At 36.3% G+C, this 17,083-nt stretch overlaps 1 protein-coding gene across 3 annotated transcripts; it reads right to left on the reverse strand.

The window, feature by feature from the left end:
- Positions 1-1,343: 1,343 nt before the first annotated feature.
- stxbp2 (syntaxin binding protein 2) lies at positions 1,344-16,894 on the reverse strand. 3 transcript variants are annotated; one of them, XM_037793453.1, is made up of 19 exons: positions 16,781-16,894; positions 11,343-11,392; positions 11,188-11,269; positions 10,705-10,781; positions 10,526-10,601; positions 10,200-10,303; positions 9,836-9,984; positions 9,667-9,751; positions 8,475-8,605; positions 8,245-8,352; positions 7,781-7,838; positions 7,592-7,657; positions 6,828-6,908; positions 5,078-5,219; positions 4,245-4,351; positions 4,058-4,156; positions 3,891-3,976; positions 2,153-2,310; positions 1,344-2,058 (listed from the first exon to the last, which is right to left on the reverse strand). In XM_037793453.1, exons 1-19 carry the CDS (start codon positions 16,815-16,817, stop codon positions 1,979-1,981), a joined length of 1,776 nt encoding a protein of 591 aa, XP_037649381.1. In that variant the 5' UTR covers positions 16,818-16,894; the 3' UTR covers positions 1,344-1,978. The 3 variants fall into 3 exon arrangements, with proteins under 3 accessions (XP_037649381.1, XP_037649380.1, XP_037649382.1); XM_037793452.1 differs by having other exon boundaries at positions 2,153-2,313; positions 16,781-16,891; XM_037793454.1 differs by having other exon boundaries at positions 2,153-2,313; positions 16,777-16,851.
- Positions 16,895-17,083: the final 189 nt, after the last annotated feature.

Below are 17,083 nucleotides of genomic sequence, written 5' to 3' on the forward strand. Positions count from 1 at the left end.
AGGGATGATCTTTTTCACTGGGAGGTGTACAGTTTCTCCCTTCTGACCTAACACTGTACTTAAAGTTCATGTTTGCAATTTTTTTAAAGCCCCCACATCGTCAATGTATGGTGCAAAAGTAGGCACATGTCCAGTTTGTGATATTGAGATGAACTAAACCGCCACAGCTGTGATAAACAAGGTCAAAACCCAGATACAAATATACATGAAAATAGTCAGATACAAGGTGAAAAACGTCATATGGTTAATTGCCTTTTACTCACAATATGGAGAGTAATGAACTGAAAATGTAAACATTTGAAGTCATGATGAGGATAGCAAATGTTCACATAATATAAACAGTATATATTCAAATTAGAGACAGCTAAAACAAATTTGAGTATATTCTCTTGAAGGCGAGGATATTAGGAGAGCATGTTAGAGGTGGTTGAAAAAGATATCAAAGTCAAAAAGATGTCCACAATGATATAAAATAATTCTGAGCATGAAGTCTGTTATTGACTCTGGGATCAGCATGTGTGACAAAAATTATAAGAGGACCATGAGTTGCTTATTTTGTCACATATTTAAAAAGGTGCTAAATGTGAGATTGGGAGCATTTCTATTGCCTCTGCATGGCTCTCAACATGGCGACGGCTGAAGCGTGATTTATGCTTTCCACATCCGTGAGGTGTCCGTACAGCCAAAGTGACGTCACACCATCAGACACGGCTCTTAGTGGGGGTTCCTTGTGGCGGTTTTTTGCCTGTCTGTGTACATCCAAAGTTTTCCAATTAGGCGGATGGGTGGCAAAAATGGAGAACTTTGAGGAGCTTTGAGAACAGAGTATAAAAGATCCAAACGTTTCCTCGTCATGATTCCATGTCAGCTCATGTCCGTGCGACCATCCTTGCGGAAAGTATAACTGAAGCTTGAGCCGTCGGCCCGCAACTAACTAACAGCGCCAACAGTGGAAACATCAAGAACAGTGCTGACAGAGCTAACAGTGTTTACCTCAGGGGGGAACCGGAGGGTGGGGGTTACGCTTCCACAACTGCGTCGTGGGTCGGGTACGGCGTTATCAGCTGTAACTGCTATATGAGAGCAGTGCAGAGTAGTGGCCATTAGCTAGGCAGTGGGGCACGCTTGCATGCCGGCCCGGCCATGTCAACAAAGCACAGAGAAGCTCTGATTACAACACAGACAGAGGGAGAGCGACTTCATTCTCTGCTCAGGTAGACATTACTCCTCTATTTTTACATAGCAAATAGTTGTTTTGACGCTATATTAATGCTCTGGATATCATATAAAGAGCATTTAAAAAAAAAAATTCCAAGTCCTCTGTAACACACAACACGACACAGTTTGAAGTGAATATCATGTTTCTTTTATTACTCATTTTTAACAACAAAGAAACACCCACCCACCCACCACACTTTGCTCCCAGCAATATATTAAAAGTATTTGGTAAATGTGCAAGATTTCACAAGACAGCAGGTTGAGACATTTTGTCTGAGATTAAATTTCCCAGACAGGTGAAAAAAAAGTACCTAGAGAGAAAAAAAAGTTCACTTAACGTCACTGAATATACGATACATACTCTACTGACTTATATACATCTACATTAGACATGATTTTGGGTGTGCGATTATCTAGTTTTGTGGGAATGATGCAATTCTTTTGAGTACAAAATTAGGGAAATCAATTATATATTAAAGTAACAAAAATAAGAATTAGAATGAGAATAGTAAAATAATCAAAATATTAATAATTTCTAGTTAAATATTTAATACAATTTCAATCACAGCAGTATACAGAACCCAATTCACAACAAACAATAAAAAGGCCTTTCTAAAATAAATGTTTCCTTCCATGGCTACATCTAAGATTTCACTTCAGACGTCGGAGATGCTTTGACAGAAAACCAGCGACCAATCATCTCAAACGAAAGACTAAACCCTTATTCCAGTGTACTCGTCCCTGTTCAGGGTCTGACTATCTAACAATCAGGATTAGGGACTTGGTCCAGACTCTTCAGGTCATTAAGGAAGCTGGTTGGGGTCAGGATGTGAGAGGACCCTGTCAAGCAGAAAGTGATATTTATTATAAAAAAGAGGCAAAACCTCTTAATGCTGCATTTTTGGGACAAAATCAATGAACGGTGATTGCTTACCAATCAGCACTTCCCATTTCCCATCAGTGGCTCGAGTGACTTCATAGGCAGAGCGCATCTCTGACTGCGACACCCCACCGATCACAAATATAATAAGTCGAGGGCCAGAGCGATACTCTGTCGGGGCTTTATTTTTGTGCCAATGTCCAAATCGTGCACTGCTGTGAAAGAATTAAAACAAACAGTTGAGCAAGAAAATATGGTATTCACATTAAATTGACCCTGTTAGTAAAACAACAAGCTTTCGATCATGGAGAGAATTTAGCTAGTTTATTGAGAACTGGATAAAATGGAAAGAGTATGTCTCAAAATGTAGACTTGATTTTGTGTAAATAAGCATCAGAAACATACTAATGTAATCATTAATTCCCAATTGTCTATTATGTATACTGGTCCAATTTTGTATTTATTTATTTTTCTTTTTATTATTACTATTTATTTACTTATTTTATTTAGTTTTATTTAATTTTACTAATTTAATTTAAAATATATATATATATTATATATAATATATATTTATTTATTTAAATTTTTAAAAGTAATTTTATTTTTATTCTTATTATTACTATTATTATTGTTATTATTATTATTATTATCATTGTTATTTTATTATTATCCTTTTCATGATCGAAAAGTCATGGGGTTCATGGGGTGTCAATTTTGTTTATGTAGTTTCTGTTCATTTTGCATCTCCAAAAATAAATAAAAAGAGAATTACAATAAAAGAAATTGACTTTGTTAAATAAATGTGAAAATCCTATAAATTAATTAGTCCTATTGGCAGCAGTGTGTGGAAGCAAATGTCACAATCAGCTGGGGATGTTTAAAGAATAAGTCTAATAATTATCTATGATGTATATTTTATAATGATCCAATTTTGTATTTATTATTATTATTACTATTATTTTATTTATTTATTTATTATTTATTTATGTTTTTTTATTTTTATTATTACTATTATTATCATTTTCATACTCGAAAGGTCTTTGTGTTCATGTGGTGTCAATCTGGTTCATGTACTTTCTGTTAATTTTTTGTCTCTAAAATAATCAATCAATTGACCCAGGTAAATAAATGTGAAAATCCTATAAATAAATTAGTCTTACTGGCAGCATTTCAGAACACCAAACACTCAGCTGGGGATGTTTAAGGAATAAGTCAATGCACATGTAGGGGAGAGCAAACAGCCCTGCTGGTTTAACTCTAGAGTCCAATTTTATATTGCGTGTATGTTTTATTGTAATGCTTTGCTTACTACCTCTGCTAATCAGTTTCACAATGTTACGACTGCCATGTCCGGTTTTATATAGGCAGCCCTATATAGCCAGCCTATAGTGTTAATATTAATGACTACTCAGTCTTAATTCTGCACTTTGCTAAAAAGAAAAGGGACTGGCATTGTGCATTATGCAGATTATGAGTGAAACCAGGTCTACTAGAGTGGTTCGTATAAGCACTATCACCATGATGGGAATACCCCGGGGGATTATAAAGTATTCAAAGCAAAACTGGCCTAATTTCCCCTTTATTCACTTCGTCAAAAGCTCGGCTCCAACTCAGTTAAAGGAATAAAAGCTTTTATTTGACATTAATCTGTCTGCGACCCCAGTTCATATTTTTTTGTTGCTTTCAAAATAAATTCAAACTAATATGACCTTGGATTTCTTTTTTTCTATCTGTCATGTTTTCAAAATGTTCTGTTTATTACTCATCGTGATGTGCAGTTCAAAGCACCCACCTGACTGCAGTCTGAGTTGTGTTGATGGGAGCAGGATCAGAGATGAACGGCCACTGCTTTCTGTCCAGCTTGTCCTCTATGGCACTCTGCGATACAGAAAAACACAGATATTGTCAAAATGTGTGAATGTGTCAGCAACATCAGAAACCTCATTTTGTCTTTAATACCTCCATGACGTCTTTGATGATGGGTACCCATCTAGAAAGCTGGTACGTGTTCTCTGTGCGCTCCTTCCGATCTGGCAGCGTTTTCCCACTATTGCGGCCCTGACAAACAACATGACGTATGTAACAAACACTGAGGGGGAAATTATATTTTAAACTGTAACCACACTGCAAAAATCAAGAAATGTACCCCGGCTATGATGTTACAGCCCAGGTTCTGCAGGTTGGTGATGATGTTGCTGTCGGCCTGTATGTTTGCATGCTGGATGAGCTTGGCAAGGTTCTCCTCTCCGATGCCTGCAGGGATAACCAGATATGTAGAAATGGTGAAGGTGATGATAACACTTTGTTTTAACAGCACTAGTTTCTTTAACGCATTAACGCAACTTACGATTTTTAGGTTGTAGCAGACTCAGCTTTAAAACTAGAGTGAAGATACTGACATCATATGAAACTAGAAAAACCTAAAGAGTCCATTGGTACCAACCAAGTAATACTAGCTTGTCACAAAGAAGGTTAAATAATGCTCCAAACTTGGCATGGCCATTTTCAAAGGGGTCCTTTGACCTCTGACCTCAAGATATGTGAATGAAAATGGGTTCTATGTGTACCCACGAGTCTCCCCTTTACAGACATGCCCACTTTATGATAATCACATGCAGTTTGGGGCAAGTCATAGTCAAGTCAGCACACTGACACACTGACAGCTGTTGTTGTCTGTTGGGCTTGAGTTTGCCATGTTATGATTTGAGTATATTTTTTATGCTAAATGCAGTACCTGTGAGGGTTTCTGGACAATATTTGTCATTGTTTTGTGTTGTTAATTGATTTCCAATAATAAATATATACATACATTTTCATAAAGCAAGCATATTTGCCCACTTCATACTTGACAAATCTCCCTTTAAGGTACATTTTGAGCAGAGAAAAAATGTGGATTAATCGCAACTACGGACAAATACGCAATTAAATATTTTAAATCGATTGACAGCCCTAGTTATATTAGTTAAAACAATGTCACACCTTTTTTCTTGTGGAATATGTACAGCAGAATGATGCGGATTTTCTCATAGGCCTCAATTTCATTGTTGAGGAGCACAGGAACGATGCTCTTCATGGCATCCTTCAGAGGTTCCCCTTCTGCGTTTGTTCCCATCGCCAGGTCCTGTGAAAGACACCTGTGTGTGTTAACTATTAACTTCAACTGGAATCTCGATTACAACTTGAGTCAGCTGACAGACGACTCACAGGGCAGCTGACACGTGGAGGATGACTTGTCCTTAAATCTTATTCTATTTCTTTTCCTACTACTACTTCTGCTCTGTGGGAGCCAAGATTCATATACATGTTTTAGTTTTAGTTGTTTTAGTTCAATAAATGAGCACAGTCTGAATTTTATGCAAGTTGAGATAAACAAGTGATTTCATTGAATAAATGAACAGGCTTCTTGTGCTCATTGAGGTAAAAAACATAGTTTTATTCAGTTGAGGCTCCAGTTAACTACCCACGAGTTAGCCCAAGGCAATCGTTGAGCTTCAACTCCCCACATTCTCTTACATGGCAATATTATGGTTATAGGAATAATGCATTAGCACTATCGCTCTGACCCTTTCACTAAACTTCTTAAAAGGTTAAAGTTTCTTTAATGAAAATTGCACAGCAAACCTCAAGAGTTGCATTTGTAATCCATTAAAAAACGCAAAAATAATGACAAATTTTGGCCACTTAACTTGGCTTTTATCCTTATCCCGGGCACTTGTGTGACCTCTCTGAAGAATTTGGACTAAGCCTTGTGAGGGCCAATCAACAATAACACTTTGTGAGCAACTGAAACAAGAGAGTGGCCAACAAGGGCACATAAAAATACAGCGCATCGCTTTGTTTATGACGCTACACACATGCATCTGTCTTGGGTTGGCCAAACAATGTAGAGCACTAAAACAAATGACAGCTGAGAGAGAGCTGTTGCCGTTTGGATCACACTGTCCATCTTTGAGCCAAAACATGTCCATTGGATTAAAGAGGCAGCTTTCAGACATGCTGACAATCCATTAGTGCAGCTGAGTGATTCACTCATATAAAAAGGCCCCATTAACACTTGCGTCTCATAATGCCACAACCATGCGTAGCTTATCATTTCCTGTGTGCTTGCAGCTCATCTGATAGAACTAAATGTAGCAGGATATATCCCCTCGGGGAGAGACAGAGCATGTCTGGCTCATACAAACAACACACTGGGGTTTGGCACTGGTCTGGACCGCGGCTTTATCCCAGGCTCAAGTTGATGGAAGGATTTCTACATTACCAAGCAGGACATGTGTTATTAAATGCATTTACACTCAGTAATGACATAACAGCTTCCTCTGCATTTCTGTAGATATGTGGATGTCCGTTCCCCAAGCTTCTTACGCAATATTACAATTCTCCATTAAATATCACAAGACCAGCTGTGCTATAAATAAAAGACGCCATCACGTCGAGGTCACTTAGTGTGCAGAGTGAGCGGGACAGTCAGACGTTCTCTCTAAGATACTTACTGTCAGTGACTAACACAGTGGGGCATTTAGCTGATCCCCTGTGATATAAAAACTACAGACTGACGGGTTGTTTTGCCAACAATGCATGAGCAGACAAATTCCAAGAACATTAAACTAACTGAAAACATGACAACGATGTGATTATTTTTGGAACCTATCAGAGCCGTTTGTGTCCCTTATTGCTCCGGGTCAACATGTCGATGATACTGTCAAAAAATGATTGATTCCAACTATACCTGTTCCACTTCACAGAGCTTATCAAGAGAGGCCTTGAATTTCTTCATACAGGCTTCGGCGAGGTGCAAGTGAGTAGAGTACTGTGAAGGAAAATGAGTAATAATTATTTATAAATTCATTCATTTTTCAAAGCCACAGGCAAGACTGACAACTCTGACATGAGATAGAAACTTTCTGGAGTTTCTCCAGAGATTCTTGTCATGATGGACAGTCAATATTTGGGCAAATTAACTAGAATGTGGGCGATGTTCTAAGTTAAAGAGGACCTATTATGCTTATTTTCATGTTCATACCTTTATTTTTGGGTTTCTACTGGAACATGTTTACATGCTTTAATGCTCAAAAAACACTTTATTTTTCTCATACCGACTGTGCCGCAGCACCTCTTTTCGCCATGCGGGTATTACGCAAATGTGTTACTTGGTGACATCACCACATTACAGAAGAAAAGGCGGGACTTCAAGCGAGGTGTTTTGGGCAGTTCAGGAGCAGTGTTTCTGTGTGGGAGAGTAACTCCCTTTGGCGTGGACTTTGCAACTTTGCAGACCTTTTACATGCACATAAAAACTATATAACACACTAAAGGAAAGGGAAAAAGCACAATAGGTCCTCTTTAAGACAAAATCCTTATTGAGGGAAAAGTACCCTGTTGTGTATAGTCCTAATCTTCAACAGTTCAGAGAGTACTCGCTTTACAATAGGAAAATTATCATTAGATGAAAATAGTTATGGTGAAGAGTTGAATTATCTTCATCCAACTCACCATGCTCAGCTCCTTTTGGTACTGTGGCATCTTCTTCAACATCTGAGAGAGATCTTTTATGTTGGCCTGAAATAAAAAACATTTTTTTTTTTTTTTTACAAACATTGTATTGTAACATAAAAGTTGTATTCATCTTATATGATGGATATCTGTATTAAAATGAGAAATTAATACTGCATGAACACTCACATTGTCGGTGCACATTCTCTTGCTCTGACAAAAGGTGCGAAGAAGCTCTGTCACTTTCCTGCAACAATGGTTGTGAAAATGATCAGTCACCTTGTGCAGGAGTACATTCATTTAGCTTTAATAATATGACTGAGCAACCAAATTGTAATCCAGTTTGATTTTTGATTTAAGTACCTAACAGGATCTAAATATTATCTATTAGATACAGTAAAAATATATATACCCGCTTAAAATATATCCTCAAAGTCATTCCACTAACTTGTGTGTTTATTTAGTAATTCATTATTTGTATTACTCTCATTGCTACAATGTAACTTATTACTTTAATTTATTGGCAAGGTATAATATACGCAAACAAAGCAAAGTGTGTGTTTTGAAGTTGTAACATAAAACCAGGAGAAAAAAACAACCAATCATGGTGAGATGACATGAGTGATATTCTTATGTAGTTGTGACAGACTTACTTGGTGACATCAGCAATGTGCATATGTCTGAGCTGAATCCAGAGCTCATCATCTTCATCCAACAACACTTCTCTGTCATTCGAATTCCCAATTCCGGTTGACTGATAACTGATAACAAAAAAATAAAAAACACAATTGACTATGGAGAAACAGTACGCCCAAGACAGCACACTGACCTGGCAGAGCAAATGAACAGCAGCCTATATATATATAATAAGATGTTCACTCACGAATAGATGTCCTGTTTGATATCTAGCAAGTCGTAGGCCATCGCCTGGAAGGTCAACTCATGTAGAATCGGCGAGATGGGATCAAACCCACGATCAACAATCAGTAGCTGGGATCGCGCCTTATCTGCACCCTGAAAACAATAAACATAAGGTATGTAATCTAATAATAACCAAAGATTTGATTTACTTCACACATGAATGATAAGCTAGGATCTAGTCTACATTAAATATGAGGCTCTTTATTATCTTTTTGTGAATCTGTCATGCAGTGAAAGTCTTATCAGCTTTAATAATATGAGTTCAATACCACCATCTGATACAGCGCTTCAGCAAACTTGTCAACTACAGTAAAATAATGAAGAGAATGCTTAGGCCCTGATCACACGGAGCGCGTTTTAGCAGCCTGGGGTGGCTTTTTGTAATTATTTTCTATGAGAGTGAAGTATTTCTGTCTTTGCGTTGCTGAAAGCCTCGCGTTTTTACAGGAGCGCCCAGAATGCCTGGAGTTGAAAAAAATTCAACTCATAGTAGAAAAGCGCACAACATCAATAGTGTTTTTTCTCATTGTGGTGACTTTTGCTATATACCCGGAGCTATATGTGGCAAATCAGTATGGTACTTGAGATTTTGGGTAAGTTGCTTTCATTTCTTTAAACTGTACTATTAACTATTAGGTGGCGTACAGTTCATAGTTTGTGTTAAACTTGTGTTAGCACTCATTCGGTGGTTGCCTAGCAATGATAATTAAAAAAAACTGCAGCAAACTGCAAAAAAAACGCTCGCTTCTACTACCTGCAAAACGCTCTGTCTGATCAGGGCCTTATTAGACAGCACAGTGTAGTAATGCACTTCAGATGTATGGAGGCAAAAAGCGAGCAGTAATACATGCCTGTGAAGACCCATCTCAGGAGCAAGGAAATGTCAGCTAAGAAAGACAGAATAGGAGAAGGGGAAAAAAAGGAAAGGTCCAGCAAAGCGTGAGAAAAATAATCGACAGGAAATAAAACCCAGAAACCACAGAAACATCCACAACCTGTAGAGGCGAAGAGCTGCAGAATCCCAAAGGAAGTTCTCTTATACAGAAAAGTTTAGCAGAAAAAAAGCAGCATAAGAATTCATAATACAATAAATCGTATTAATTTAGTAGAGCACATAAGAATTGTTGTGGGTGGTGGGGTAAGTAGTTCCTAACCTCTCCCATGCTTGGGTTGTCAGCTTTGTGAGCAGTAAGGCGCTGGTAGACCTCTTCAGCCAGTCTAGCGTTCTCCTCCGGTCCCCTTAGAGACAGACAGATACACAGGTGAATCAGCAAACTCAGTGCAAAACTAATTTCAGTGTACTTTTATGCGAGGCTGTCATACTTGCGGTAACGGATTGCAGGGTACTCCTTAAGTGTATCACACAGGGTCGCGATCTGCTCCGCCAGGATTTCCATCATTTTGTCTTTGTTTTCATTTGGCTTAGAACTATAGAAGGAGTACATGGAGGTCGGATCATCCAGGGAGAAAACCTGTAGGGGTGAGAGGGGTAGAGGGTCGCCTCGATTTAACAATATCACGTTCACAACAATCAAGCTGCACTATTCATATTTTTACATCAACAATGGAAAAAAAAAGACTGTGTGCAATGTGAAAGGTGTCGCTTGTAGTAATACACCCAGAACTCATAACTGTGTGGCCAAAAAAAATCAAGTTGGTTTAAGTAAATGGGGAGATAATTCCCTACCTGAGACTCATACGGCAGGAAAGCAACGTTGATCTCTTTTAAAGTCTTGGCGACCTTGGACACTCTGGATCTTCCAATCTCAGCAAAGAGATCATCTGGACAAGCTATGGAAGGAAGCATAAATAAACAAATAAATTAGAATTGGCAATAGCTTAATGTAATTATTCAATATATTTTGAAACTTTAAATGTTTTGCACATTACATTTGAAAATAGTTGATTGATAAATAATAATAAAGGTTTAAACACTGTTTTTCAGGGAATTTCAACATGAAATGAATAATACAAATATGCACAGTATACACACACACACACACACACACTTACTGTCAGTGAAGAAGATGTGTGCTGCTTTGTAAGTAAAGGCAGCGTCTTTGAAGTCGTTAATGAGGGCACGAACCGACTGTAATTGAAAATTTAGTTTTAAGGATTATGAGAAAAAATCACAATGAACACAGGAGATCTTAATGTTGTAGAGGAGCTCTAAAGAAAAAGCAACAGCTGACCTTCTCCACAGGTGAAATCAAATAAATGGCCTCCAAACTAGAGATGGGCTCCCTGCGTTTGTTGATGTCCTCCACAACTGAAAAGGAGAAAAGAGGGACTTTTACTTCCATCTAAACAATCTGACTTGATCAATATGCAACTGCAAATAAAACATCATCATGTTGAGTAAATGTGTGAATGAAGTGGCTTTGTATGGACGGCATCTTTTTCATTTTTATCAAATCAATCAGTGACCATTCATGCGATGACGACAATGGACATTGTCAACTTAAGAAAGATTATGGCCATCCAGATATAACATGAGGAAAAGGATGAGCATTGACGGGACAACTATAAATATCCCGATTGCTCTATAACTACAGTTTGAACAGGCTGGAAAAACATAAGCAACACTATATACACAATAGTTTTTTAAAAGTTTGATCCCTCATGTATGCAACTGATCCATACGATGCAAGACCATTAATTATCTACATACTTACTGGTCACCCCCTCTGCCAAGATGTCAGACATCTTGCAGCAAGAGGACAGAATCCGCATGCTCATGTGATCCACGATAAGAACCTGAAGACACACGAGATAAACCGGTTATTAATCCAGTGTGACAAAATCATCAATCTTGTTGGGCAACTCTTACCTTCCATTCTCCGTCCTTCTTCACACTCTTGATGACCCCATTGAGGATTTCTGCAGAAGAAAGAACAACAACACAGGACAATCAATAATTTGGAAACATTTCTTGTGAGACACAATATATATATATAATAAGTGTTTTGTGAATTTTAGCAATGGCTCCAATACGACAGTTTGCGTTAACGCAGTAATAACGCAAATTAATTTTAATGCAACTCATTTTTTTAATGCAGGGATTTTTAGGTTGTGGCGGGCTCAATTTTAAAGCTACAGAAAGTGAAAGTAAAGATACTTGATCATATGAATATATCATATGAAACTAGAAAAAACCTAAGGAATCTACTGGTACCAATCATGTCATACTAGCTTGTTTTGAAAGAGGTTAAATAACACTCCAAACTTGCGCTAAATTTTGGTGAGGAAAAACTGGCATGGCCATTTTCAAAGGGGTCCTTTGACCTCTGACCTCAAGACATGTGAATGAAAATGGGTTCTATGGGTACCCACGAGTCTCCCCTTTACAGACATGCCCACTTTATGATAATCACATGCAGTTTGGGGCAAGTCATAGTCAAGTCAGCACACTGACACACTGACAGCTGTTGTTGCCTGTTGGGCTGCAGTTTGCCATGTTATGATTTGAGCATATTTTTTATGCTAAATGCAGTACCTGTGAGGGTTTCTGGACAATATTTGTCATTGTTTTGTGTTGTTAATTGATTTCCAATAATAAATATATACATACATTTGTATAAAGCAAGCATATTTGACCACTCCCATGCTGATAAGAGTATTAAATACTTGATAAATCTCCCTTTAAGGTACATTTTGAACAGATAAAAAATGTGTGATTAATTTGCGATTAATCACAATTAACTATGAACAATCATGTGATTGATCGAGATTCTATATTCTAAAAGTAACATAACACCATCATAATATTTTATGTGATAGCTATGATTTTCAAAACCCATAATTTTTGGGCAAATTCTTCTCTATCGAGTATGACAAAGAGTGACATTTAATCTATTGCGCATCAGCAGCTAAAGAGTAAAAGAATACGTGTGGCTTAATTTAAATGTTTTTCTTGATGCCTACAGTTTAATCACTCTAAGGAGATACAACAAGGGGATTATCTATTTGAAATAGTGTGACATTGTGGCTGTATGTCTAAAAACTCTCTAAACCAGGAACTAGGAACTTTCTTGAAACATACCTATATTTAGCACTTGTATTTACCAACTCAGTGGGTTGGGTGCAACTTCCTTATGTTATACTGTCGAGACTACAGTGTATGTCTATGAAGATCAGATAAAAGCATAGTTGTTCCAGTCATAGGCGCAACAGCTGAGGTAAGGTACTTCTGGTGAAACAATCTGAGGGTTTCCTGCAGTGTTTTACTGTGGAAGTGGGCCATCTTGCCATAAAATATGCTGAAATAAAACATCAACCTTCAGGTTAAAAGAGCAGAGGCGCTATTCCACTCAGAAAAAGCCTTTATATTTAGTGTGTCTGGGTGGATTACCACCTCAGCTAAACTGTTTCCTCCCTTTTAATAGTGCACAGAAGGAAGGACAGTGTGATGAAGAACTACATCGATGTGATATCACTCAACTTCCGTTGTTAACCTCATTAGAAACACAGCAGTAACTCCCTAAGACATATGATTATAAGTCTTATTACCACATTAATTCACTTTCGAACTGACGTGATAATTGGCTTCAGCAGTGAATAATAAAGAAAAAAATGTGGATAACGATCACTGTAATCACTATGTCATAAATTGTTTCCAAGATAAGTTGGTGAGGTTTCTGAATATTTCAGTAGATGCCATATATATATATATATATATATATATATATATATATGTTTCTGGTTCAGGACTGTTTAGATGGGAGGGCATAACTATAATCTAGTCTGTATTAGAGCTGCAACGATTAATTGATAAGTTGTCAGCTATTAAATAAACTGGCAACTATTTTGATAATCAATTAATCGGTTTGAGTAATTTTAAAGAAAAAACAAAAAGTTAAAATTCTCTGATTCCAGCTTCTTAAATATGAATATTTTCTGGTTTCTTTACTCGTCTATGACAGTAAACTTAATATCTTTGAGTTGTGGAAAAAAACAAGACATTTGAGGACGTTATCTTGGGCTTTGGGAAACACTGATTGATATTTTTCACCATTTTCTGACATTTTATAGACCAAAGAACTAATCGATTAATCAAGAAATTAATCAACCAATTAATCTGCAATTAAAATAATTGTTAGTTGCAGCCCTAGTCTAAACCAACATACATTCAACAACATAGAGCTGTCTGCCAGGACCTAGTGGAAAATTAATCACCAACAAATGAGTTGTCTTGCCATGCCCAGGAACATTTCCATACAGGGAACTGGAAAAGATGACTACTTGTACACAAATAGCTGGATCGGATATCGGTGACAGTGTGGCCGATCTATTAAATTCAATTCTATGTTTATATACTATATATATATCATATACTGGAATTTTAATTCCTGTTAAACTTTTGACGAATTTGTTGCTGCATTAAAAAGGTTTACACCTGAATTGTAATTACTGTTAATTTTGAGGATTATTATATGTAAAATAGGATATATATATATATATATAAATAACAATTCAGTAAATGTATGTATTTATTTGTTACATTTACAAGTTAGAAAAGCAATCTTTACGTCAATACCGTTCTCGATATCGGCCGATACCCAAAGTCAGTCCCGCTATCGGGACTGAAAAAGTCGAATCGGTGCATCCCTAATTATAGTGACAATGCAAAGTGACAAGGGAGAAGGCCTGCACTCTCTCATGCTTTAAACCAACTTGTGTGGAAAAGATTTCCTAAGCCCAGCCCTACAAACATTTGTTTTACATTAAAATCAGTGGCAATTAAAAAAAAAATGAAGGAGCATATTCCTAAATTCACAGAAATGAATAGGTTATGCCTAGTATAATGAGTAGCAAGTAATGTCGGTCTGATCTCTGAATCCCGGGCAAAGCTCAGGGTTACCTGTATTACCAGTAACGTTACACACCTGAAGATTTTAGCAATTAAGTGATGGGTGTGTTCTACAACAGAGTATTAGTGCCACATTGAGGGGGAAAGAAAATCTGAGATTTCAAGAATAAGGTCATAATATTATGAGGAAAAAAAGTAGTAATTTAATGAGAATAAAGTCATAACTTAATGTAATTTCCTCCTCCATAAATGAGGCAATTTCAAGGTCTGTGTGGTTCTTTCTTCAGAATAAACGCAGTTTCTTACACAATCTTTTCAAGGTCCTGATACTTATGAAAATGTGGTGAGATGTGCCAAAAGATGAAGTATTTCTTAAGTATTTGTGAAACCTATACTAAAGTATATGCTCCACGTTCCTCATTGTCACACAGACGGCACGCTGCTCTATTTCCCCTCTAAAATAACACATAAAATTACTACTTTATAATATTATGACTTTATTCCCATAATACTACGACTTATTTCTCTTAAACTTGACTTTATTCTCATAATATTACGACTTTATTCTCGTAATATTATGACTTTATTCTCATAATGATACGACTTTTTTCTCATAATGCTGCGACTTTATTCTCGTAATATTATGACTTTATTCTCATAATGATACGACTTTTTTCTCATAATGCTGCGACTTTATTCTCGTAATATTATGACTTTATTCTCGTAATATTATGACTTTATTCTCATAATGATACGACTTTTTTCTCATAATGCTGCGACTTTATTCTCATAATATTACGACTTTATTCTCGTAATATTATGACTTTATTCTCATAATGATACGACTTTTTTCTCATAATGCTGCGACTTTATTCTCGTAATATTATGACTTTATTCTCGTAATATTATGACTTTATTCTCATAATGATACGACTTTTTTCTCATAATGCTGCGACTTTATTCTCGTAATATTATGACTTTATTCTCGTAATAATATGACTTTATTCTCACAATAATATGACTTTATTCTCGTAATATTATGACTTTATTTTCAAAATATTATGGCTTTATTCTCATAATATTATAACTTTATTCTCATATTATAACTTTATTCTCATAATACTACGACTTTTTTCTTGTAATATTACGAATTTATTCTTGTAATATTACGACTTAATTCTCGTTATATTATGACTTTATTCTCGAAATATTATAACTTTATTATTGTAATATTATAACTTTATTCTCATAATACTACAACTTTATTCTCGTAATAATATGACTTTATTCTCGTAATAATATAACTTTATTCTCATAACACTACAACTTTATTCTCGAAATATTATGGCTTTATTCTCATAATACTACAACTTTATTCTCGTAATATTATGACTTTATTCTCGTAATATTATAACTTTATTCTCATAATACTACAACTTTATTCTCGTAATAATATGACTTTATTCTCGTAATAATATAACTTTATTCTCATAACACTACGACTTTATTCTCGAAATATTATGGCTTTATTCTCATAATATTATAACTTTATTCTCATATTATAACTTTATTCTGATATTACGACTTTTTTCTTGTAATATTACGAATTTATTCTCTAAATCTCAGATTTATTAATTTTTCCTCAATGTGGCCCTAATACTCCGTCGTAGTGTTCATCTTCATAGCCTCATATTAATAATCCATACCATTATTCGTCTTGAAAACACAATGTATACATCAGTTCATCATTACAGGCCTAGCTGCATCTAACGTCGCTCTTTCAGAGACGTTACTTTGAAAGCACAGTAACGCTACTGAAACAACAGTTATCTGTTAAATGAAACAAGACATCTGAGTTGAAATAGAAATATCAGTTACTTTTTAAACTTTTTGTTACAAAAGTTTGGACTTTTATTCATGTTTTAATGCTTATTCTGTCTGATTTAGTCCATCACAACAGGTGGAAGTATCCGACTTCCTCTTAGGCGAGCTAAAACTAGCTGGGGAGCAAAAACTTGCAAAGACTCTCGCGAGACTTGCTGCCTGACAACTTATCCTAACCATTCTAGATAAATGCGTAACCGTGACAATCTCGCGAGAGTTTGCTAGCAAGCTAACGTTAGCCTACTGTCACAACATTTCCACTCAATGACGCTGCGACATTTTCTATTTTTACATCGACCAAAACATCACAATAACAACACAACGATACAAACTGTGTGTCAAGGACCTGGTTAACATTATTACATTATTGATAATATCATTATTTATTAGGTGTTGTTAGCATTTTAATGTTCTGGAACAGGAAGAAAGAGGTTTGGTCGACCAGCGTCCACAAACTGTGTTTACTGTGTTTACTGTGAGTTAATCAGCTCCTATGAGATAAATACGAATTAACTACCTGCGTCATTGAGTTTTAATAAACTTCAGAAAGCAGATAACGATAATGTGTAACTTACTTTCTCCTACTACCGCTTTCAGTCCACTCGGTGCCATCTTGACAGCAGTCTGCTGGCTAGTCGGTCACTTCCTTGTTGTTAAAGCCTGAATGTGAGGCTGCGACTAGAGGGAGCAAAACACCTGAAAAGACTCTCACAAGATGTGCAACCTATCCCAGGGGTCAGCTACCTTTACCACCAAAAGCCATTTTAGGCAACAACAAAAAATAATAATCTGTCTGGAGCCGCAAAACATTTGAGCATTGTGATGAAGGTAACACAGTTTATAGTCTAAGAATATAATATATAAGTCTAATGCAGTGA

The sequence above is a fragment of the Sebastes umbrosus genome, chromosome 14 (genome assembly GCF_015220745.1).
Source record: "Sebastes umbrosus isolate fSebUmb1 chromosome 14, fSebUmb1.pri, whole genome shotgun sequence".
Lineage (NCBI taxonomy): Eukaryota > Metazoa > Chordata > Actinopteri > Perciformes > Sebastidae > Sebastes > Sebastes umbrosus.